This window comes from Prionailurus bengalensis, chromosome C2 (genome assembly GCF_016509475.1).
Source record: "Prionailurus bengalensis isolate Pbe53 chromosome C2, Fcat_Pben_1.1_paternal_pri, whole genome shotgun sequence".
Lineage (NCBI taxonomy): Eukaryota > Metazoa > Chordata > Mammalia > Carnivora > Felidae > Prionailurus > Prionailurus bengalensis.
In genome coordinates, this window is record NC_057350.1 from 104,570,132 (window position 1) to 104,593,393 (window position 23,262).

The 23,262-nt window shown below is 38.5% G+C and overlaps 1 protein-coding gene and 1 pseudogene across 2 annotated transcripts in view; both read right to left on the bottom strand.

Moving 5' to 3' along the window:
* NMD3 (NMD3 ribosome export adaptor) overlaps window positions 1-18,941 on the bottom strand; it is a 32,991-nt gene extending 14,050 nt beyond the window's left edge. Inside the window, exons 1-7 of one of the 2 annotated variants that reach the window (XM_043594983.1) lie at window positions 18,773-18,941; window positions 18,160-18,215; window positions 16,854-16,988; window positions 15,042-15,138; window positions 8,087-8,167; window positions 6,921-7,049; window positions 6,553-6,643 (exon numbers count right to left, since the gene is read on the bottom strand). In XM_043594983.1, coding sequence (XP_043450918.1) covers window positions 6,553-6,643; window positions 6,921-7,049; window positions 8,087-8,167; window positions 15,042-15,138; window positions 16,854-16,988; window positions 18,160-18,203 — 577 coding nt within the window. In that variant the 5' untranslated portion in view covers window positions 18,204-18,215; window positions 18,773-18,941. The remainder of the gene's footprint in view (window positions 1-6,552; window positions 6,644-6,920; window positions 7,050-8,086; window positions 8,168-15,041; window positions 15,139-16,853; window positions 16,989-18,159; window positions 18,216-18,772) is intronic. The other variant, XM_043594982.1, reaches the window with a different exon arrangement.
* A 2,450-nt stretch (window positions 18,942-21,391) lies between these two features.
* On the bottom strand, window positions 21,392-23,029 carry LOC122491776 (annotated as a pseudogene).
* Between the last annotated feature and the right edge of the window lie 233 nt (window positions 23,030-23,262).

The window sequence follows — 23,262 nt, forward strand, 5'->3', positions numbered from 1 at the left end:
ATCACTTCGTACTCTTTAGGATGGCTATTATCAAAACAACAACAGGGGTGCATGGGTGGCTCAGTCGGTTAAGCAACTGACTTCGGCTCAGGTCATGATCTCACAGTTTGTGGGTTCAAGCCCCATGTCAGGCTCTGTGCTGACAGCTCAGAGCCTGGCGCCTGCTTCAGATTCTGTGTCTCCCTCTCTCTCTGTTCCTCCCCTGCTCGTTCTGTCTCCCAAAAATAAATAAACGTTTAAAAAAAAAATTAAAAAACAACAACAGAAAACAAGCATTGATGAGAATATGGAGAAAAGGAACTTTTGTATACTCCAGTGGAAATGCAAAACAGTAGAGCCACTATGAAAAATAGCATGAATGAAAAAAATTAAATATGGCCTTTTGTAGCAACGTGGATGGAACTGGAGAGTGTGATGCTAAGTGAAATAAGCCATACAGAGAAAGACAGATACCATATGGTTTCACTCTTACGTGGATCCTGAGAAAATTAACAGAAACCCATGGGGGAGGAGAAGAAAAAAAAAAAAAAAAAAGAGGTTAGAATGGGAGAAAGCCAAAGCATAAGAGACTGTTAAAAACTGAGAACAAACTGAGGGTTGATGGGGGGTGGGAGGGAGGAGAGGGTGGGTGATGGGTATTGAGGAGGGCACCTTTTGGGATGAGCACTGGGTGTTGTATGGAAACCAATTTGTCAATAAATTTCATAAAAAAAAAAAAAAAATTTGTTAAGAGGGTAAATCTTATATTAAGTGCTCTTACCACAACAGAAGATTCAATACAAGAAAACATGGGTTTGGGAAGGAGACTTTTGGAAATGATGGATAAATGGATAGCCTTGGTTATGGTGATGGTTCCATAGGTGTATACTTATCTCCAAACTCATCAAGTTGTATGCATTAAATATCTATAGGTTTTTGTATGTCAATTGTACCTCAGTAAAATGATTTAAAAAAAAAAAAAAAGAAAAATAGCATGGAGGTTCTTCAAAAATTTAAAAATAGAACTACCATATGTTCCAATAATCTCTAAGTATTTATCTAAAAGAATTGAAATCAGAATCTCAAAGAGGTATCAGCACTCCCATGTTTATTGCAGCATTATTCACAGTAGACAAGATGATAGACATTTGGGTTGTTTCCACAACAGAGGAAAACATAATGTATATGTACATACAATGGAATACTATTCAGCCTTAAAAAGGCAGGAAGTTCTGCAATATGCAACAAGATGAGTGAACCCTAAGAGCATTATACTAAATCAAATAAGTCAGTCACAGAAAGACAAATACTGCATGATTCCACCAATATGAAGTACCTACAATACTCAAATTCATGGAATCAAAGAGTAGAATGATGACTGCCAGGGACTGAAAGGAAAGGGAAATAGGGAGTTACTTACCAATTAATGGGCATAAAGTTTCAGTGCAGCAAGATGAATAGGCTCTAGAGATCTGCTATATAACACTGTACTTACAGTCAACAATACTATATTATACACTTAAAATTTGTTAAGAAGAACATCTCATGTTAAGTATTTATATATCACATTAAAAAAAAAGATAACATTAAGAAAATGAAAAGACAGCCTATGGGTTAGCAGAAAATATTTGCAAATCATATGTATGATGAGGAGCAACTGGGTGGCTCAGTCGGTTAAGCGTCTGACTTCAGCTCAGGTCATGATCTCACAGTTCCTGAGTTCGAGCCCCACATCAGACTCTGTGCTGACAGCTCAGAGCCTTGAGCCTGCTTCAGATTCTGGGTCTCCCTCTCTCTCTGCCTCTCCCCTGCTTGCACACTTGCTTACTCTCTCTCTCAAAAATAAATAAACATTAAAAAAAATTAAAAAAAAAAAAAAACTTCTAAAACTTAGCAAGACAAACAATCCAATTAAAAAATTGGCCAGGGGCACCTGGGTGGCTCAGTCGGTTAAGCGTCTGACTTCAGCTCAGGTCATGATCTCACAGCTCGTGAGTTCGAGCCCTGCATCAGGCTCTATGCTGACAGCTCAGAGCCTGGAACCTGCTTTGGATTCTGTGTCTCCCTCTCTCTCTCTGCACATCCTCCGCTGTGGTCTCTCTCTCTCTCTCTCTCAAAAATAAACATTAAAAAAAAAAAATTAGGGGCGCCTGGGTGGCGCAGTCGGTTAAGTGTCCGACTTCAGCCAGGTCACGATCTCGCGGTCTGTGAGTTCGAGCCCCGCGTCAGGCTCTGGGCTGATGGCTCAGAGCCTGGAACCTGCTTCCGATTCTGTGTCTCCCTCTCTCTCTGCCCCTCCCCCGTTCATGCTCTGTCTCTCTCTGTCCCAAAAATAAATAAAAGTTGAAAAAAAATTAAAAAAAAAAAAAAATTTTAAAAATGGGCCAAAGATCTGAATAGTTATTTCAGATAAATTTCATCAAAATTTATTTTGATAGTTATTTCATCAAAAAAAGATACAGGAATGGTTAATAACCTTATGAAAAGATAATCAACATCATTAGTCATTACGAAAATGTAAATTATAACCACAAAATGAGATAACACTTCATACTACCCTCTAGACTGTCCATAAACAAAAAGAGACCATAATATTGGTGAGGCAATGTAGAAACTAGAACCGTCAAACACTGCTGATAGCAACGTAAAATGGTACATGCACTTTGGAAACTCTTCCAGTTTCTTAAAAGCTAAACATAAAAAAAAAAGATAAACATAAATTATAAATTTACCATATGACTCAGCAATTCTATGCCTAGGTATATACTAAAGAGAAGAAAACAGCTGAAACTCTTGCTGAAAATAAAAGAAATATGCAATATATTGTGGAAAAAGGTAGCTATAGCTATAAAGACCAGGTACATAGAATCAATATGTATTCAAGAAAACTTATTTTTATATTTATAGATTTTTATATTTATATATATGTATAAATATATATATTTATATTTATAAATAGATTTATATTATATTAGAAAACAAACTTTCAATTAATTCAAGCAAAATAAAATTTTTAAAAGTAGAAAAAAATTTTGTAATATTTATGGTGATGAAAATTAACTAGACTTACTGTGGTGATCATTTAGCCATATATACAAACATCAAATCATTATGATGTACATCTGAAACTACTATGTTACATGTCAATTATATCTCAATTTAAAAATTTTTAAGTAGAAGAAATGAGTAATTAAAACAAAACTTTAAAAAGTGTATGCAAGAAAGGAGATATTTCAAATCAGTGGGAAAGGCTAGATTAACCTAGGAAAAACTCTAACTGGTTAACATTAAAAATCCCCCCAAATAATTTACTTTTAAAAATATAACTGTGGGAGTATACAAAGCTTTCCTATGTCAGGCACAAAATTTATAAGCCAGAGCTCTATAACTAAAAAATAAAAAATTTAAATGATAAAAGGCATGTGACAATGCAAAAAAGTATCTGCTCTCTTAGGCTCACATTCAAATGCACACTAGCTCTCTCTAAACATACATACATAATATACACATACATACAATGAAATTAATATCCAGAATAAGACACAAAATTAATGAGAAAAAAGACAATTCACATAAGAAGCAAGAGATAAACATAAATGGCTAACACATATATAAAAATATTAACCCTCATTAGTAATCAAGGAAATGCAAATTAAAACAAGATACCATTATTTTACCTACTAGAACAGCAAAAATTACAAAGACCAATTTGATAGTGTTGGCAAGTGCTGAGACTGCAAACTGGCACTATTCTGAAGACAATCTAGCAGTACATGTAAAAATTTAGTAATTGCATACTCCTGCCTAGTCATTTCTTTTTTTTAAATTTTTTTTAAGGTTTTATTTATTTTTGAGAGAGAGGAGAGAGACAGAGTGCAGGCAGGGAAGGGGCAGAGGGAGAGGGAGACACAGGAACTGAAGCAGGCTCCAGACGCTGAGCTGTCAGCACAAAGCCTGACGGTGGGGCTCAAACCCATGAGATAGTGATCTGAGCTGAAGTTGGATGCTTAACTGACTGAGCCACCCAGGTGTCCCCTGTCATTTCAATTCTTGAACTCAATCTCACAGAAAACCCACCAAATATGCACAAACATTAGGATATTTAATACAGTGCCATTTGTAGCAGCAAAAAATGGAATATCTTGTGGACCAATAAGATATAACTAATTATACAAGGATTAACAAATATATATATGCACACACACACAGTGGTTAAAAATAATGAAATAGAACCACGTTCAAAGACATGGCAAGGTTTCCAAATACATTAAGATGGCAGGTCACAGAATATTATAGAATGATCCCCCATAAGGGGAAACAAACGCTACCACAATTTACATACAGAACACATTATTTTATGATCTTGTTTTAAGGGACTAACACTGGGGATAACAAAGGGATAAATGGAACATAGAGGTCTTTTATTCATAGATATTTTTATCTCTGAATTTTTAATATTATTATGATTTTAAAAACAAAGTTACAAATAAACCACATTCAAAAAATTTATTTAAATCAAATCAAGAACTAGTAGGGGAAAAAAAACAGATTAAATCCTCTGGATGAACAAAGGGCTGTTAAATTTGCAATATTTGGGTTTTGAAAATGAGTGCAAAAGTATGACCTAGAACTGGGGCGCCTGAGTGGCTCAGTCAGTTGGGCGTCTGACTTAGGCTAAGGTCATGTTCTCACAGTCCATGGTTCGAGCTGCACGTCAGGCTCTGTGCTGACAGCTCAGAGCCTGGAGCTTGCTTCTGATTCTGTGTCTCCCTCTCTCTGGCCCTCCCCCTGCTCATGCTGTGTCTCACTCTCTCTCTCTCAAAAATAAACATTAAAAAAAAAATTTAATAAAAAAAAAAAGTATGACCCAGAACTTATCCAAGTCTTTTGCTACAAAACAATTCTGTGAGTACATATCTGTCAGGGTGATGAGAAATAATAGTGTTTTGCTTTCTTAGCTAGAATATTTGGATGTCCTCATCCCCAAAAAAGTTACTCAAAACCAAGTTACTCAAAACAATGATGTATTTTTGCCTGGTGACTAGCCACAAACATCCAGGCACTATGTTACACAGACAAGAAGGGAACTTATCTTAAGTATACCTTAAGAATTCCTTAAGAATACCTTACGTATTCATTAAATTGTGTTTTACCAATTTAGACTATTAACCTTATGTCTACTGGTAAAGCATTCAGGTCAGACACAAAGCTTAAAAGATGTTCTCCAGGTGACATCACCACATATATTCTCTCCCCCATGTAACCCAAGACCACACTTCTCAAAAGTACTTTCCCAAGACATACAAGATATAAGCAACAAATCAGTTAGTCACAGTGGAACTCAAAAATGAGGATATGATATAAGAATTTGGTCATTCCTTCAAGAACAGGTATCTCTAAGCCTATACTTTAGAGACTAGGAAAACAATATACGTACATGTTCACCAATAGCAAACAAATATTAACCTTTAGCAAGAAACTTCAAGAGTCTGCTTAAGAATATTTATGTTTTCTACTATCAATCAGAGAAATATTTATCCATCATCTAATATGTATACTATATCAACAGAAAGTGCTAAGACACAACACACTCTAAGGAGCCATTATGAAATCATACAAAAAATTTTAAATTCCACCCTTAAGAAATCTAAATATATCATTTGTATATCAAAAACAAAAATATTGGGGCGCCTGGGTGGCTCAGTCGGTTGAGCGTCTGACTTCAGCTCAGGTCACGATCTCACGGTCCGTGAGTTCGAGCCCCGCATCAGGCTCTGGGCTGATGGCCCAGAGCCTGGAGCCTGCTTCCGATTCTGTGTCTCCCTCTCTCTCTGCTCTTCCCCCGTTCATGCTCTGTCTCTCTCTGTCTCAAAAATAAATAAACGTTAAAAAAAAAAAAAATTAAAAAAAAAAATATTACAGGGGCATCTGGGTTGCTCAGTTGGTTAAGTATCCAACTTTGACTCGGGTCACGATCTAGCAGCTCATGGATGGGTTCAAGCCCTGTGTCCGGCTCTGTGCTGACAGCTCGGAGCCTGGAGCCTGGAGCCTGCTTTGGATTATGTCTCCCTCTTTCTTTCTGCCCCTCCCCTGCTTGTGTGTGTGCACTCATGCTCTCTCTTTCTCTCTCTCTCTCAAAAATAAACATTTAAAAAATACTACAAAAGAACTTACAAATCTCAAAAATAATTTTTTTCCAAACAGAAATCAATCTCTGCATAAAACAAGATTTCGATGAATTTTCCATCATGGCACTTTATATTATATTAATGCAGCTACTGACTTACTCATCTGGTAGCTACTTAGTGTAAATTTAAATTAAAATAGAAAAAAAATTAAGAATTTAGTTCCTCAGTTGCACCAGATACATTTCAAGTATTCAATAGCCATATACAGCTAGTGGCTACCATAATGGACAATGCAGATAAAGAACTAAGATTTTTTTCCTTCCTAACAGAAGAAACTATTCTTTTGGACAGTACTATTCTAGCCATTGTCAATAAAGAGAAGACTTCTTACATTGGTTGAAATAAATTTTGACATCATTTCAAATGTTTTCAAATTTTAACTCACCATGAATTTCTTTGATACGAAGTGTATTCTGATGCATTCCATATTTCAAAATCAACTGTTCCAGATAGTAGAAGGTTTTTTTGTGCAAAGTCTAAAAATAAATGCATTATTAGATTAAAAGATGAAATGCAAACAAACAAAAAAACCATCTATAGATATAGCACACTGATTTTTAAAACAAAACAACCTCTAAAGATGATCTTAAATGTGATAGTGACCTATTTTTAAAGATGAACGTTGCAGAAACCTAGACCATACCTGGTGCCTGAGGATTTGGAAAGAAAAAGGAGGAGGTTTTACTAACTGTTTATAACTGACAAAGATAAAATACAAGATGAAGGATTCACTCATCATCTTTCTGTCAATACCTTTTGCCTCACTTGAACCACAGCCTTCCAGAAATCTTTAGCTTCTATTCTGTGGCAATCTCCACACATCTGAGGCTGAACAACATAATCCACCACAAACACTTGCTGAAGGATAGCACCATTCATTACCTGGTAAGGGGGGAAAAAAAAAAAAATCACTCCTTCATTCTTTCCTTTTTATTTAGTAACATTTTTCTTAAAAGAAAATAATATTTCAAATTCAAGAACTTTAACATTTAAAGTTACTGTGGGGAGCCCAGGTGGCTCAGTTGGCTAAATGTCCAACTCTTGATTTCAGCTCAGGTTATGATCTGACTGTGAGTTTGAGCCCCACTGTCAGTGCAGAACCCCCCTGGGATTGTCTCCCTCTCTCTCTGCTCCTCCCCTGGTTGCTCACTATCTGTCTCTCAAAATAAATTAAAAAAAAATAAAAATATAAATGAAAAATAAAAATAAATTAAAATAAATTAAAAAACAAAGTTACTATTTAACTTAAAGTCTTTTTTCCATGAATGCTTTGAGGACATCAATAATAAACCAATTAAAAAACTATAAAAATAAGTTATAGTATTAAGAAAAACACATAAATTTAATTTGTAGGATTAAATTCGCATTTCATATTTACTTTTAAAGTAGCTGTGAAGATAGTCTTTGAAGAATCTATGTATCTATATACTTGTGTGTGCGTATTTGTGTGTGTGTGCGCGCGCGCAGAATTCATCCTTAGAAGAAAAAATAAGACAAAGAAAACTCTCAAAAAAACAAACGTTCCTTACTTGTTACCAAACATGGTTAATCACCAGAAATCACCTGGGAAGTTTTTAAACATAGATTTCTGGGTGTCACATCCAGACGGATCCAGTTGGATTCACTTAATGTGAATTACTGTGATGATTAGCCAAGTTTGAGAAACACTGTCTTAGCTAATGCTTTTACTTCAATCTTTTTCCTAACTTTAAAAAATTACTTTAGCCCACTAATCATTAGCAATAGCTGGTCTTACTAGCAACCTGATCATCTGTGCAGATGACCCAAAAGAAAACAAAAGTTAAAATTAAGATTACTCTTTCCCTTTTAAGCTATTCAAGCCATAAGGTAACTTACCAATATCTCCTCATTTTCACTACCTACAATTTAGACATGCTGAGAAACTTTGTATAGCTTACCTCTTTCTGAATAGTCAGTTTAACTTTAAGTCTCTTAGAATGGGGCTCAGTCCAAACAAAACCTGCATCTACAAGCCGTACCTTCAAAAAAAACACAAACAAAAAGAAACCTAAATTCCCACCAGAGAAAAAGATGAAAGAACTCATTAATAGATTTCATAAGATGTTTAAGGAATCTGATTGGCATCACTACTCAACATCATCAGTAAAAAAAAAAAAAAATTATTAGAGGTATGGCATCAAAAAGAGCAAATAAAAGGACGATCTAATGACTTCATCATTTACAAGAAATCTCACGAACAAGTTTCTAGTTGGATTATTCTCTCTACATTAAATACACTGGTTTTTAAAAAAATTCATTAAAGGGAGTCTCATATTGAATACTGAATCCACAATGGTAACTTACCGCTAAATCAGCAGAGGCCAAAAAAGTTTGCTGTATGTAAAGAACTGAATGTAGCTCAATATGGCTAAAATGGGTGTTTCAAGGAAGAAGAGGATTGGAACAAAAATGGAGGCTGTTTCAATAACTTGGGCAGAAAGTGCAGGTGACCTGAACTAAGAAGTGCTGGAAATAAAAGAAGCAGAAAGACCCAAGAGTTATTTAGGAGATAAGATTTACAGGATTGAGTGATACTGTATATGGGAAGGATGAAAAGAACAGATTCTAAAATGATGCTCAAGTATCCAGCTTGGGCATCCAGGTAATAACTATTTTTCTGAAACAAAGGATAGATTTGATGGAGAGAAGATACTATTTTTGGTTTCAGACATTTAAGAGAGTTTATGTATGAGATACCCAAATGAAATTGTTCAGAGGATAGTAAGATATATATTTGGTTTAGAGCTCTATGGAGAAAACTGAGCTGAAGAGAACAGATTTGGGAGACATCGGTGGGCAGATGATGATTTTGTCAACTCTTGTCTGATGAGAACTAGACTTGCTAGTGTAGATGCAGCACTCCAGAGTAAAACCCTCCTCACATGACTGGTTCCCCTAAAGCAAAACCCAGGTACAAGAGGGTGACAGGCAGTGTTTAATTCCCTCAGTCTCCATCTGCAAGGGTCAAGAAGGCAGCCCAAAGGCTCTAAGACTGCCCTTCCCTCTCCAAACTCATCCACAGGAATGGAGAGAAGACCCTTGACACCTGCTTCAACATTCCCTAACACAGCCTCACCACACTATCAGTCCTCAGACAATCAGAACTGATCAACTTAACTGGGCCCTTTATTCTTCTTTACAACATCCCCAAACATTTCAGTCACCCCTCATCTCCCACACTCCAATTACACATATTCCCTATTCTGTCCCATCTAACACTCCTCCAAAAATTCTGAAACCCTTTCACAGCGCCCTCTGGAACTCAACATTCACTAACACAACAAAGCCTCCTAAATGCTCAATCTTTTTGCTAAACATTCCCTTCACCTTCTAGATCTCGTTACATAGAATGCTCCCCTAAAGCTAATTAAGGACTAATTGTTCTGTTTTAATTCTTATCACTGGACCAAGAGCTAGACAGGTGTCCTTCTTGCTCCTAACTGCTAATTCCAAACCACCTCCCTGCCTCCTCCTTAAACACACCAGGTTTGAATCTGAAGGCTATGCTACCCACTCTATTATAGTCATCTGTTAACCCCTGAGTCACCCCTCTCATTTCTCAAAGACTTTAGCTCCTGGCTCACTGCTGCTGTTTCCAACAATATTAGTACTTAGTGATTTCAATATCCTTACAATACCCTAGCATCTCCCTTCTTTGAGTTCCTCTTACAAGATCTCGTCCTCCTTCTACCTCAGCTATTCATATCCTTTTACCAGTAAGTTTTACCAATAACTGAAACCTCTCCAAAATCTCAACTCTAAACATCCCGTCTCCCACCTCTTATCTTTCCAGCTCATTTGCTCTAGCTCCTGGGCACTAAAACCCCTGCAACCTATTGCAACCCACGATCTATTCACCCTACAACCTTTTCACTATCTCTCATACCTCTTTATCTACTCACTTCCATCATATCCTAGCTTAATTTCAAGATCAATCATCAAAACCATTCCCATGCATACACTCAATTCCCTTGGTCCCTCTCTCACTTTACCTTAGTCATCTGGCTAAATCACAATCTTTGTTAAATTCAGTACACTGCCTGCTCTATGCCTTACCTGTACAACTGATGGGGTTACAGAAAAAAATACACATCATGCTAGTCTTTAAATTTTTAACAGTAACCTTTGTAACCATACAACATCATTCTAATACATTCTCTCTCTCCCATTCACTGGAGGACTATTTCACAACTTCTCCTCCACCCTCAAACATCTAATAGTTTTTCCCTCATAACTACTGCCCAGACTTCATTTCTCAATTAGAAAAGTAATCAGAAGATTTTCCAGAAGTTCCCACTTACCAATACATTCTCTCCTGTTACCACAGATGAACTGTCCTTCCTCCTATCAAGACCAACCTTAAGAATGCACCATTAGAGAGCAGAGATACTTGTTTTGTTCCACAAAAATATTCCAGGTTCCCAAAATGGTGCCTGGGAGAGAGTAAGTGCCAAATATTTGTTGATATTCTTCCACAAGTATGTTATATCCTATCTCTTTTCCACTCTTCAAGGGCATGACCCAGGCAATTATTCTGTCTCTGTGCAAATTGTTCCCTCTGTACTCTACAACTCCTAGACAACTTACAAATAGAACTATAACATCTCACATCTTGAGAAATGGGTCCCTTCCCCTTATTTCCCTCTACCCATTGCCCCATTTGTTTCCCTTTAGAGCAAATCTCAAAAAAAAAAAAAAAAAGGAAAAAAAGAATTACCTATACTTGTCACCTCCAATTCCTGTCCTGTTCTCTCATTTCCATTCAAATCAGGTCTTTTATCTCCACCACTACACATAAATTGCTCATTAAAGTCATTAGTAATCTTCACATTGCTAAATCTACAGAATTCATGACTTGACCCATTAGCTGTAAATTACACAATCACTTCCTTTGTAAAATACCTCCCTTGTGTTCCAAGACACTACACTCACCTAATTTTTCATCTATTTCATCTATCAACTCCTTTTCAGTGTCCTTTGATTTGCCATCTTCCCAAGCTTTTATCAGTAAAAGATCCCAGAATTCAGTCCTCAAATTGCTTCCCTTCTCTAGCCAAACTCCCTAGGAAATATTCAAGTTCATAGCTGTAAATAGCATCTATATCCCAAATTCATTACCTCCAGTCTGGACCACTCCCCTGCTGATTTATCCAGCTGCCTACTATTTCTACTTCCAGGTTTAATGGACATCTAAGTACCACTATGAGATAGCTCTAATCTCTCCCACCCTGACCTGCTCCTTTTGAAGTCTTCACTACCTACTAACAGCAACTCCCTCCTTCTGGTTGCTCAAGAATCATGGATGTCAAATCATACTTATACTCATCTATCACATACACACATCCAGCTTCATAAGTAAATCCTACTGACTACCTTCAAAGTAGATGCAGAAACCGTCCATTTCTTACCACCTCTACTACTGACCCAAATACCACCATTACTTATGATTACTACAATCACTCCCCATAGGTCCCTACTTCTACCTTCACCCCCACCTCCTTCACATGCATTCTAAACACAACGGCAAAGGATCCTGCTAAAACATAAATCATTCATCTTGCTACTACTCTACACTATACCTACTCTACCCATTACATTCAGAGTAAAACCTGACCTTCCATGACTTTCCATGATTGCTGTTTTCATCCCACACTACTTTTCCCCTCCTCACTCCACTCTCTCCACACAGGGATGCTCCTGCCTCCACTTGTTTTCTCTACCCATTAAGTCTCTTCTCCAGATTCCTGCACAGCTCCCTCTCATACTGCTTTTACGGTTTACTCAAATGTCACCTTATCAGTGAGGCATTACCTAACCACTCTATTTCACTTGTTTGAATATAGATGACATACAATGCCAACTGCTCTAGTTTAAATTACAACTCTTCCCTGTGTAGTTCTTAGCCTCTTCCTGGTTTTTCCTCCCACAGAATTTAGACCTTTTAATATACCATATAATATACCGACTTATTTTGTTCAGTGCCTACTCCACACCCCCTCCTCCAACTAGAATGAATGTTCCCTAGGGTCGCCTGGGTGGCTTTGTCAGTAGAACGTCCAATTCTTGATCTCAGGATCAGGTAGTTGAGTTCAAGCCCCACCCTGAGCATGGGGTCTACTTAAAAAACAAAAACAAAAAAAACACAGAATAAAAGTTCCCTAAGACAGACATTTTGTCTCTGCTATATCCCCAAGACCAAAAGCAGACTGGCACAGAGCTGACACTTAATAAACACTGCTGAATGAACTAATGAATTATTAAGGCTCATCAGACATTTGACAAAAGCCTGAAAGTGAGAAGTACAAAAGTGAGACCAAGTTACACAAAAAACTGACTCCAGAGCCAAATTAGGAGAACAGAAGGAAATCTTTGAAAAAAATTATCAAACCTTCAGAAAAATTCAACAAAATGCATTGCTGTTGGTAGGAATGTAAATTGGTACAGCCACTGTGGGAAACAGTATGGAAGTTCCTCAAAAAATTAAAAATAGAAATACCAGGGGAACCTGGGTGGCTCAGTTGGTTGAGCCACCAACTCTTGGTTTCAGCTCAGGTCATGATCTCACATTTCATGGGTTTGAACCCTGCATCGGGCTCTGCGCTGACAGCGTAGAGCCTGCTTGGGATCCTCTCTCTCTCTGCCCCTCCCCCCACTGTCTCTCTCGAAATGAATAAACTTAAATCTGAAAAAAAACCAAACAAACAGAAATACCATATGATCCAATAACGCCACTACTATTTACCCAAAGGAAAAAAAATACTAACTGAAAAAGATATATGCAGTCCTATGTTTACTAGAGCATGACTTGTCATAGCCAAGATACAGAAGGAACCTAAGTGTCCCTCAGTAGATGAATGAATAAAAAAGATGTGGTATATAGAGAATGGAATACTACACAGCCAAAAAAGGATGATATCTTGGGGCACCTGGATAGTTCAGTCGGATAAGTATCCGACTCTTGTTTTTGGCTCAGGTCATGATCTCACGGTTTGTGGGTTCAAGCCCCGCATCAGGCTCTGTGCTGGCAGCGTGGATCCTGCTTGGGATTCTCTCTCTCCCTCTCTCTCAAAATAAATAAAAATAAGTATTAAAAAAAAGGATGGTATCTTGCCATCTACAGCAACATGGATAGACCTACAGAACATTAAGCTAAGTGAAATAAGTCAGAAAAAAAAGTCAGACTGAGAAAGACAAATACCATATGGTATCATTCATATGTGGAATCTAAAAAAACAAGTGAACAAACAAAAAGCAGAATGAGACCTATAAATACAGAGAACAAACTGATGGTTGCCAGAAGGAAGAGGACTGTGGGGGCAAGCAAAATGGAGAAAGGGTAGTGGAAGACACAGCTTCCAGTTACGGAATGAGTTGTAGGGATAAAAGGTACAATACAGATAATATAGTTGATTATATTGTATTACTATTGTAAGGTAACAGATGGTAGCTACACTTGTGGTGAGCACAGCATAACATATAAAGATGTCAAATCAGTATGCCTTACACCTGAAACTAATGTAACATTGTGTGTCAACTTATACGCAAATTTTTAAAAAGTTTAAAGAAAAATTAAAAAAAAATTTTTTTTAAAAGAACAGAATGCATCAAAAACATTAAGACTTTGGTAAAGATTCTGGAACTTAAAAATATCACTGCTGGAACAACAAAAATCAATACAGAGACTGGAAGATAAAGCAAAGGAAATTACTAACAACAGAAAAAAAGACAAAAAGATTAAAAACATCCCAAGGAGAAAAAGACAAACTTTTAAGCCAATAGGGACAACATTTGACTAACAGAAACTCCAGGGATGAAAAAAAAGAAAACAAAGAAAAAATTTCAAAGAACTATTCCATGTTATTTTATCAGAGCTTAAAAGAGAATTTGAAGGGGTGCCTGAGTGGCTCAGTCAGATGAGCATCCAACTGGATTTCAGCTCAGGTCACAATTCCAGAATCATGGGATCAAGCCCATTGGGCTCTGTGCTGAGCGTAGAGCCTGCTTGAGATTCTCTCTCTCTCTCTCTCTCTCTCTCTCTCTCTCTCTCTCTCAAATAAAAATAAAATAAAATAGAATCTGAAGACTTTCAAACTGAATCCATTTCAATTAAAAATATATACCTGGTGTCAAAGTTTAACACAAAGAAGACTGAAAGTGTTATGCAGAGAGAAAGGTAAACTGGACTAAAATCCTGTTTGTTTTTTTGGAGACAATGATGCACTCACTTTAAATAACAAGCATAAATATTTTCTTTCTAGAGCAATAATGAAAATAAAAAGAAACTGAATACCATAGCCCTAATACTATAATCTCCTAAATTATGTTTAGCAATGGTATATTTTTTTAATGTTTTATTTTTCATTTGACTGAAAGAGGTGAAAGAGACAGAGTGTGCATGCACGAGCAGGTAAGTAGCAGACAGAGAACCTTAAGCAGGCTGCATACTTAGCGCAGAGCCTGCTGCAAGACTCAATCTCATAATCACGAGATCACGACCTGAGCGGAAATCGAGAGTCAGACACTTAACTGACTGAGCCACCCAGGGACCCCAGCAATGCCTTTATATAAATATTTTCAGAAAAAACTACTGCACATAAGAGGCTGGCGATAAATAATGAATGAAAAAAACACATTTCACATTAAGTCTTTTAAAGCAAAAAGATTTTCATTTCCATAAAAAAAGAATATATATAACTTTAAAAATGGACACAGTTTTGTAGTAGGGTGCTTACCAACAGTAACATTTAAGTTATTTTTGGAAAACCTACTGGTAGGATTTTCTGAAAATAAGAGATTAAAATATAAAAACAGTAACACATGCCTACAAAAACCAATTTTAACTAATTGACCTACCTTACTCAGAGGGCCTTTGATTTTTTTCAAACACAAAGCAAGAAGTTCCCTGGATTCTAATGCACACTGTATCCAAGTTCCTGGTGGCTGGAAATATCTGAGAAAGAAAATACACTGAAACCCAGCATTTCTCAGGAAAGACAAAAATTTCACTATGAATCTGCAGACAATCCACTGATTATTAGTAAGATATAATAATACCCAAGGTTGATATGAAGCACTTAACCCAAGTATATTTAACAGTTCCAGAAAACTTTCAATTAGATCAGTAGCTTCAGTTTAAAATGTGAAATCCTAAGTATATTTGAGAAAGCCAATCTCAATCTATTAAAGAGGTCTTAATACTTCAAGCACCAGCAAAGAATTCCAGTGAGGACTGAAAAATGCCTAAAAGTTCTCTGAAGCTACACTCTGAAAAACAGGTAAGAAATCATCTTAAAATGGTATCAGAATGGTTTATAATAAGCATCTAAGATGCTTGAGAACTGCTAATTTCTCACACACAAAAAAAGATAAATTAGCACCTCATACTATGTATCAACAGTAGTTCAGACTTTTCATGTATTTCAAGTCCATTCCCAAATGTTAAATTGTAAAACTCATTATTAAATCTTACATAAAACCTAATTAAATTAAACCTTAAATCCTTTGTGCACATGCTTTAAGATTTTTAGCCCAGTCTGCTCAGGACTTAGGAGAGTGCCAAGCACATAGTAAACACACAATAAGTATTTGTTAAATACATAGTACTTCTAAATATGTTATGTGAATGCTTGTTTTTGCCATACTTAAGTGCATATTCTGATTTTCACCTTTAAAGGTTCATTCAAAAACCTTATACAGGTCCATTTGTAATAAGCATGCTTCTGGAGTCAAAGGGCTTCATATATCAACTAATAAAGCCTTTCATTCGGATGACAAAATTAAGGTTTAAAGAGGTTAATTGGCAGAGTTTCAAAAAGCTCATTTGTGAGAAATCCAAGACAAACTAGGTCTCCTGATTCTTTGTCTCAGGCTTTTTCCACTCCACCATGCTTTCAATACCAAGTATCTGTAAATGATCAAGCCTCATACTTGCCAAACTTGCAAACTATAAACTCCCTAAAATAGTACAGAAAAGTTTCATGTTTTTGTACATATGTAAATTTTAAGTATTTTTCTGGAAAGACAGTTTTCAAATTCCCAAAGGGATTCATGAGCCACCTCCCCCATCCCTAAAACAGTGAAGAACCACTACTATCCTAACCCATTTGGGAAATCAGAGGCAATTAGTTTTACATGGGCAGTGTCACTGGGCAGTTTTGTGTTACTTGATAGCTTACTACAGTCATTTAGTTACATGGGAATTTTAATAGAATTTTTAAAACACTTTGCTCAAATACTTAAAACATTAAAACTTAGGAGGGTTTTTGTCATACATAGCATCTGGTAACTAAAATAAAAAAAAAAAAAAAACCTCATGATAATAACAACAGTATGTCCTTAGTAATCTCTTTCACTTACCCTTATGAACATCAACTCATATCTGTTCACTGTATACAGCAAACCTATTAATCTCTTACAAGGAAAAAAATTAAAAAAAACAGCCAAGCACCTTTCCACTAACTTTACCAGATTAGCAGGGCAAACCAGAAAAGTACATTACAAAATTGCAAATCCTAAAATGTTTGGCAACACCAACATAAGTAAAAATTGAATGTCAATTACATGCACTTTATTCTATGTATGTCGGTGTCATCTCAGCATATGCCAGTGGCTCTCCTATCTACAAATCTCAACTTCAAGTAGGACAAAATAAGTACTACACCGTACCTTTGACATTGCTTGCAGAAAGACACACAGACCTGCTTCGGAATGCCTTGGCTGATGTCTACTTTACTTCGCAAACAGGCCACACAAATATTGGCAGGATTTGGACTGATTGGGACACCACACTCGCAGCACAAGCTTAAATAAATAAATACAGCATAAATTTTTCATGTTAGGTTTCATAAATGCATTTGATGCCTTGATAAAGGCTATCAAACAAAAGCCTTCAAGTTAGGCCATATTATCTCTACGTTAAAAAAAGAAAAAAAAAATACTTGCAGAGCAATCTTCAAAGATGCTATAAAGCATCACCTTGGAATACTGCACCAAAAAAACAAGGATGGCTAGAATTTCAAAAATCCTCAAACTATGGTGATGTTCAGAAGGTCTAGAGAGTGTAAATTATTTCTAATAGTAATCATCAGACAGCTTTATAGTCCAAAGGCATTTTTTTTTTAATTTTTTTTTCAACGTTTTTTATTTATTTTTGAGACAGAGAGAGACAGAGCACGAGTGGGGGAGGGGCAGAGAGAGAGGGAGACACAGAATCGGAAACAGGCTCCAGGCTCTGAGCCATCAGCCCAGAGCCTGACGCGGGGCTCGAACTCGCGGACTGCGAGATCGTGACCTGGCCGAAGTCGGACGCTTAACCGACTGCGCCACCCAGGCGCCCCCAAAGGCATTTTTTTTTAAAGCTGCCAGTATAGGACTACCAAAATGTAAACATTTACCAAGAGCAGAAAATTTTTCAAAGGATGGAAAGAGACTCATGTCTAGTGATTCGGTAAAATGGACAGGGGTCTTAACTCCAGGTGTACTGGGGACAGAAAATGTTTAGGAATCATTGATGTTGTCCCAAAGAAATGTTCTATAATCCATAATATTCAAATATAGTAGTCACCAGGCACATGTGGCTCCTGAGGACCTGAAACATGCCTACTATGATTGAAGAACTTCATATTTAATTTTTCATCTTAGTTTCTTTAAATTTAAATAGCCACATGTGGCTAATGGCTATCACATGGACATCCAGAAGAATGTATAGTGAATATTTTAATACTCTTAAAGCAACTATTTTAATTTTATTTTAATGCTCTTAAAGCAAGTATTTTACTACGACAAACTTTCCAACTAAAACTGAATTCAATTTTCTCAAGAAATAAAGCTTTCCACTTTCCCCACTTAAGACAAAGAATTCCATCTCAAAAAACAAACAAACGAAAAGCTTCCCTCACAGGTAGTGAGTTTCAAAGACTCACTTTAGCATCTTTAAATGTAAGGGGAAAGGGGAGAAAGGAATATGACTCACATGTGTCCAGGGGTGCGGTCGGCGGATTCCGTCATATACTCCATGTTTCTGTATCCCTTGATTTCAAGAGAGAGAATGAATCGTGGGATTTAAGTCACTTGCCTATTCACCTCTATACAAATCTTCCTTCTCTTTCCTTCTCTTTCTCTGAATAAGTCAGACAAGCCTCGTAAAGCAGCAAATAACCAATTCCATCTAGCTACTTCGTAAGAAGTCACTTCCTTTAATATCAGAACCAAAGAAATTCCAGAATTCCAGAGTTTCCCTGAGCCATTAAACTCGGCTACTAACCGCAAGCATCACCACGGCGCCAACTCCCGCGGGAGGAGAAGGGCGCTCAGACGGCCGGGGCCGCCACCCCCACCCTCACCCTCAAGCCTGCAGCTACCGGGCCTCAGCCCCGCGCCGCAGAAATCGCCGGCGGTGTCACGGCGCCGCGGCCCACCCACCCGGACCCCGCACACGGCGGGTGGAACCTCACGCGGGCTTCCGGCGGGCAGCGCACACGCGGCACGCACGCGGCCTTAGGCCGGCCGGAAATCGGGGAATCCGCCCCACTCTCTCCTCAGGGACCCCGCGCGACCGCTAAGCCGGGTCTCCGCCCAGAACCTACTTAACGCCTCTGGGACAGACCCAGTTTTGCGGGAAATCTGCGACAAAACAGCCCCTGTCACCTCCAGGTGACACCTCCAGGGTGCCACACAGCCAACGCCAGCACGCCGAAAGTCTCGCGAGACAAGAGCTCGAAATCCCGTGGACCGAGAACGAGGAGTTAAAGGGGCGGGTGGGGGCGGAGGAAGGGGAGGGCACAAGCGAGCCGTGCGGTGGGGACCGGGCCCAGAGGCGGGGCAAGCGGGAAGGAGTGGGGAGAGAAGGCTTGGCCTCTCTCCTGCAATAGTGGGTGGTACTTACGTAGACTTTACAACTCCTCTATTGGGTTATCGTCTTTCCCGATTTTCCCTGGCCAGAGTTCACTCCACGCTAACCTCGCCCTTGCATATAAATCACTTTTCAGATATCCTAATTGGGAGCTTGTGTGCTTCATGATTATATAAATGATTATATAAAAGTTGTATGTAAACAGTACCACAACACACAAATTAAACTACATCGAGGGCAGTGTCTCTTTGTTCATCATCATATGCCTAATGCCTGCTACATCCTGAATACTCAAATGCAGACTTGTTGAATAGATGAAAGAAAGAAACGTAAGACACAATTATTTGTGAAGAAATCTGATAGTTTTAGTCCACTAATTATTAGAATGTGCTTCCTGATAGCGCACTTCATATCTCCTTATGACTTTATACCTTGATCTTAGAACTGCACAGACCATGGCTAACCAGTTTTTCATGACAGAATCTCAAATATTTGAAGAGCACATTTTTTTTCTGTCTTCTCACCCCAATTTCAAGGACTAAGCAAGGTCATCTAATAGAAGGTGATCAAAGAAACCCTCTCATTTCTTGCCTAGGATACTTAAGTATTTTCCCATTCCTTCTCCTTACTCCCAGACTCCAACCTATCCTTCTAAAATGCAAATCTGATTTTGTCACGCTCTCCTGCTTTTAATCCTCCAGTGGTCTCTGATAACCTTCTGGTAATTTCCAATTTCTCTGCGTAGAAAGAAGACCCTTCAGGATCTAATCCAGACATACCCTGTCACATTCCCAAGCATGCAGCCATACAGGCCAACTGGCAGATCCTACAGGAACTAGTCTACCTTGGCTTATGCCTGGGACAATCCACCTTAAATATTAAGCTCAAGTATACTATATTAGTTTCCTATTGCTGCTGCAATAAATTATCACAAATTTTATGCCTTAAAACAACACAAATTTATTATCTTACACTTCTGTAGGTTATAAGTCTAAAAAAGACGTTCCTCCTTAGTGTGTGGTCCTACAACATCTTTATAGAAGGTGTATGGCTCTATAATAGTGTGAACAACACTAAATTGGATCATAAATTTTCTATTCTGCACGTTCCACAGATTCAACTGCTGGAGAGCAATCTGGTCTCATTCTTCTCCAGATTCCCTGCACCTAGCACAGTGCCTGGTGCAAAACAGACCCTAAATATGTGTTGGTAAATTATCTATCCATTTGTTATGAACAACAACTCTGAAGAAACAACGTAACTCCCCATTTTTTCCATTCATATTGTCATTTCCCTTAAACCAAATACCACTAGGAACACAACTGTAGTTAAATACATTGTGTCTATTCTTCACTGAAGTGAATGCAAACATACCATGAGGAATCATGGAATGTATCAGGAGGAGGGTGTTAGAAAAAAACCTATCATAGAATTTGGGCTTTCATTGGGTAACCTCAGAGAAGGTCTAAGAAAGCAGGTCTTCTCTAGATTGGATGCTGTCAGAAAGCAGGGGTAATTCTATAAATGGATATCTCAACAAATCTTATGTATAGAAAGAGAGGCAGAAAGAAAGCCGAAATTAGTAAAGAAGTAGCAGTTACTCATCTTGGCCAATAGAGGGGGTATTTGGTATTTTCCTGGGTGGCACAGTGACCTTGTATTATCTATGGTTATACAAAATTATGCAGTGGCTTTGCTTTGTCTCATTTTAGTGTGGTGTCAAAGTAACCTTGTCAGAGGTTGGTACACTGTGAAATTGTTTATGTCTAACAGGAGAACAATGTGGGTTACCTGTGAGTACACAGGCCAACTTCTGAATGTCAGGGGCTGGTCTTTTCTTTCTCCATATACTTCCTTTAATACCCTATTTGATTTGGCACCAAATGCCACAGTGCCAGGTTTGTCAGGCACTGGATATACAACAGTGAACAACACAACTGGTCCCTGTTCTTGTGGAGCAGATAAGGGTGATAACCCAAAAAATTATGTAATTGGCTGAGAGTTCTATAGCATGTAAGTGGCAGAACCGGGACCCGAACTATGGTTAATTAAACTGTACCCATGTCCTCACCACCACACTGGGCTGCCTGCCTTTCTGAGGATCAGGTCATCTATTATTCACAGGCTCTTTTTTTTCTTTTTAACGTTTTATTTATTTTTGAGACAGAGAGAGACAGAGCATGAACAGGGGAGGGTCAGAGAGAGGGAGACACAGAATCTGAAACAGGCTCCAGGCTCTGAGCTGTCAGCACAGAGCCCGACGCGGGGCTCGAACTCACAGACCGCGAGATCATGACCTGAGCCGAAGTCGGCCGCTTAACCAACTGAGCCACCCAGGCGCCCCTCTTTTTTTTCTTTTAAGAAACTTTATTTTCCATCAACCTTATTTCCATTTCTGTTTAAGAGTCTGTGGACGGAGCAACTTAGGATCCCTCAGGGGTTGTTCCCACCCATTCAGGGGCCCGAGCAGTGGGAGCTGCAGCCCAGTCCTGAGCAGTGGCTGAGAGCCCCAGTCTTCAGTAGGGAACTGCTGGACCGGCACTGAGGACCCCGCATGTCTCAGACCACCTGAGACCTCAGGTTGAGTAGCAGTAAATTCGGGACCCGGGGCAGTCCATTCACCTGGAAATCCCTCCTTGGTCACAGCCTTTTCAGCATCAGCCTGCTCTTCCTTCTCAGTCTCTTCAGGATCTCTGTGGAAGGAGAGGTCAGGTGTGGCCTCCCACGGGTGTTCATGGGAGATGGTGCACGGGAGTGTGTGCAGAACCTCCCAGGCCAGCATCCACCACCTCGGACCCACTGAGTGAGCTCCCTTGCTGTTGTGTGGGATGGCAGTGTCCACACAGCGCCGTGGGGAGTCTGGGTTACACAGAGCAACGGTAGGCAGGTTAATATAAGACACCTCTGTGAGAGGCTGGTGGTCAGCCCTGAATCAGTGACCAGCAGAAGACACAGTTTCCGGGAAGCAGCCTGGACATGGCTAGTGAAGGTTCCAGGAGTGAAGTGGCCCACAGTAGGAGGGGCTCCAGTGGCAGCCGTCGAGTTGAGCACAGCCCAGTGGCCAGTGTTCCTAGAATATGATGCTGACATTAGCCGGGTTTTTGATGGCAACAATGGAACAAGCTGCCGGCAGAAGCTTCTCATAGATCCCTCCAGATTTGTAATGCACCATCACTTTCTTTTCGGTAGATGTACTGTTCTGTTTGGAAGGCAATGTTAGTGTCATCTAAGCGAGTTCTGCTGCAAGGAATTAGAGGACATCCTCCTCCCTTTGCAGGACATCAAGGGCTCCGGACATTGTGCAAGTTTTCCTTAAAGTTACATGGGAGCCTAGAACAACACCTCCATATGGACCCCTCTCTTGTTAGCATGGAAAGGCCACAGGCTTTTCATAAATGAAATACTTATGTGGCAGAAAGTACCTACATCTCTCCTCACACTTCTCGCCCCTCAATAATAAGATCTCCAGATGTCAGAAGTAAGTACTTGGTGTCAAATCTGTCTGCTACAAGCCTAGGATGAGCTTGGTCTCAGAGTGAGATAATAGGGGCAAATTACACCAGAAGGAAACTCGTTTTGCACTTCTTTATTTAATCCTCAAATCTCATCTGGGAAAAATGGGTTTTCTAATCCCATAGTCCTTATGCTCAGGATATCTATCCTTTTTCAAATCTTAGCTTTGGTGTAATTTGATAAACTTAAATTCTGTGTGTTTGGCCTTGGCCTTAAAATGGAATTCCTAAAAGGGCTGGAAGAGTATGACCTCCTAAGAAGTTACAGGTGCATTTTCTAGATTCATTATGCACAAATTCATTTAAAAAAATTTTTTTAGATCAGAATCCATAAAATCTCTCTCTCAACCAATTAATGTAAACATAAATATTGATTTTTATCTCTTGTGGTTTAGATTATAATATAACTTTGTTGGAGATAGATTGAATGTTTTATTTTTTTAATGTTTATTTATTTATTTTGAGAGAGAGAATGAATGAGCATGAGCAGGGGAGGGGCAAAGAGAGAGGGAGAGAGAGAATTCCAAGCAGGCTCCACAGTGTCAGTGCAGAGCATAATGCAGGGCTTGATCCCACAAACCGTGAGATCATGACCTGACCCAAGATGAAACTATGAAAGTTTTTTTTTAATTTCAGAAAAAAAATCTTTCGGATCTAGGACTAGGCAAAGAATTCTTATATTCGACAACAAAATCATGATATATAAAAGAAA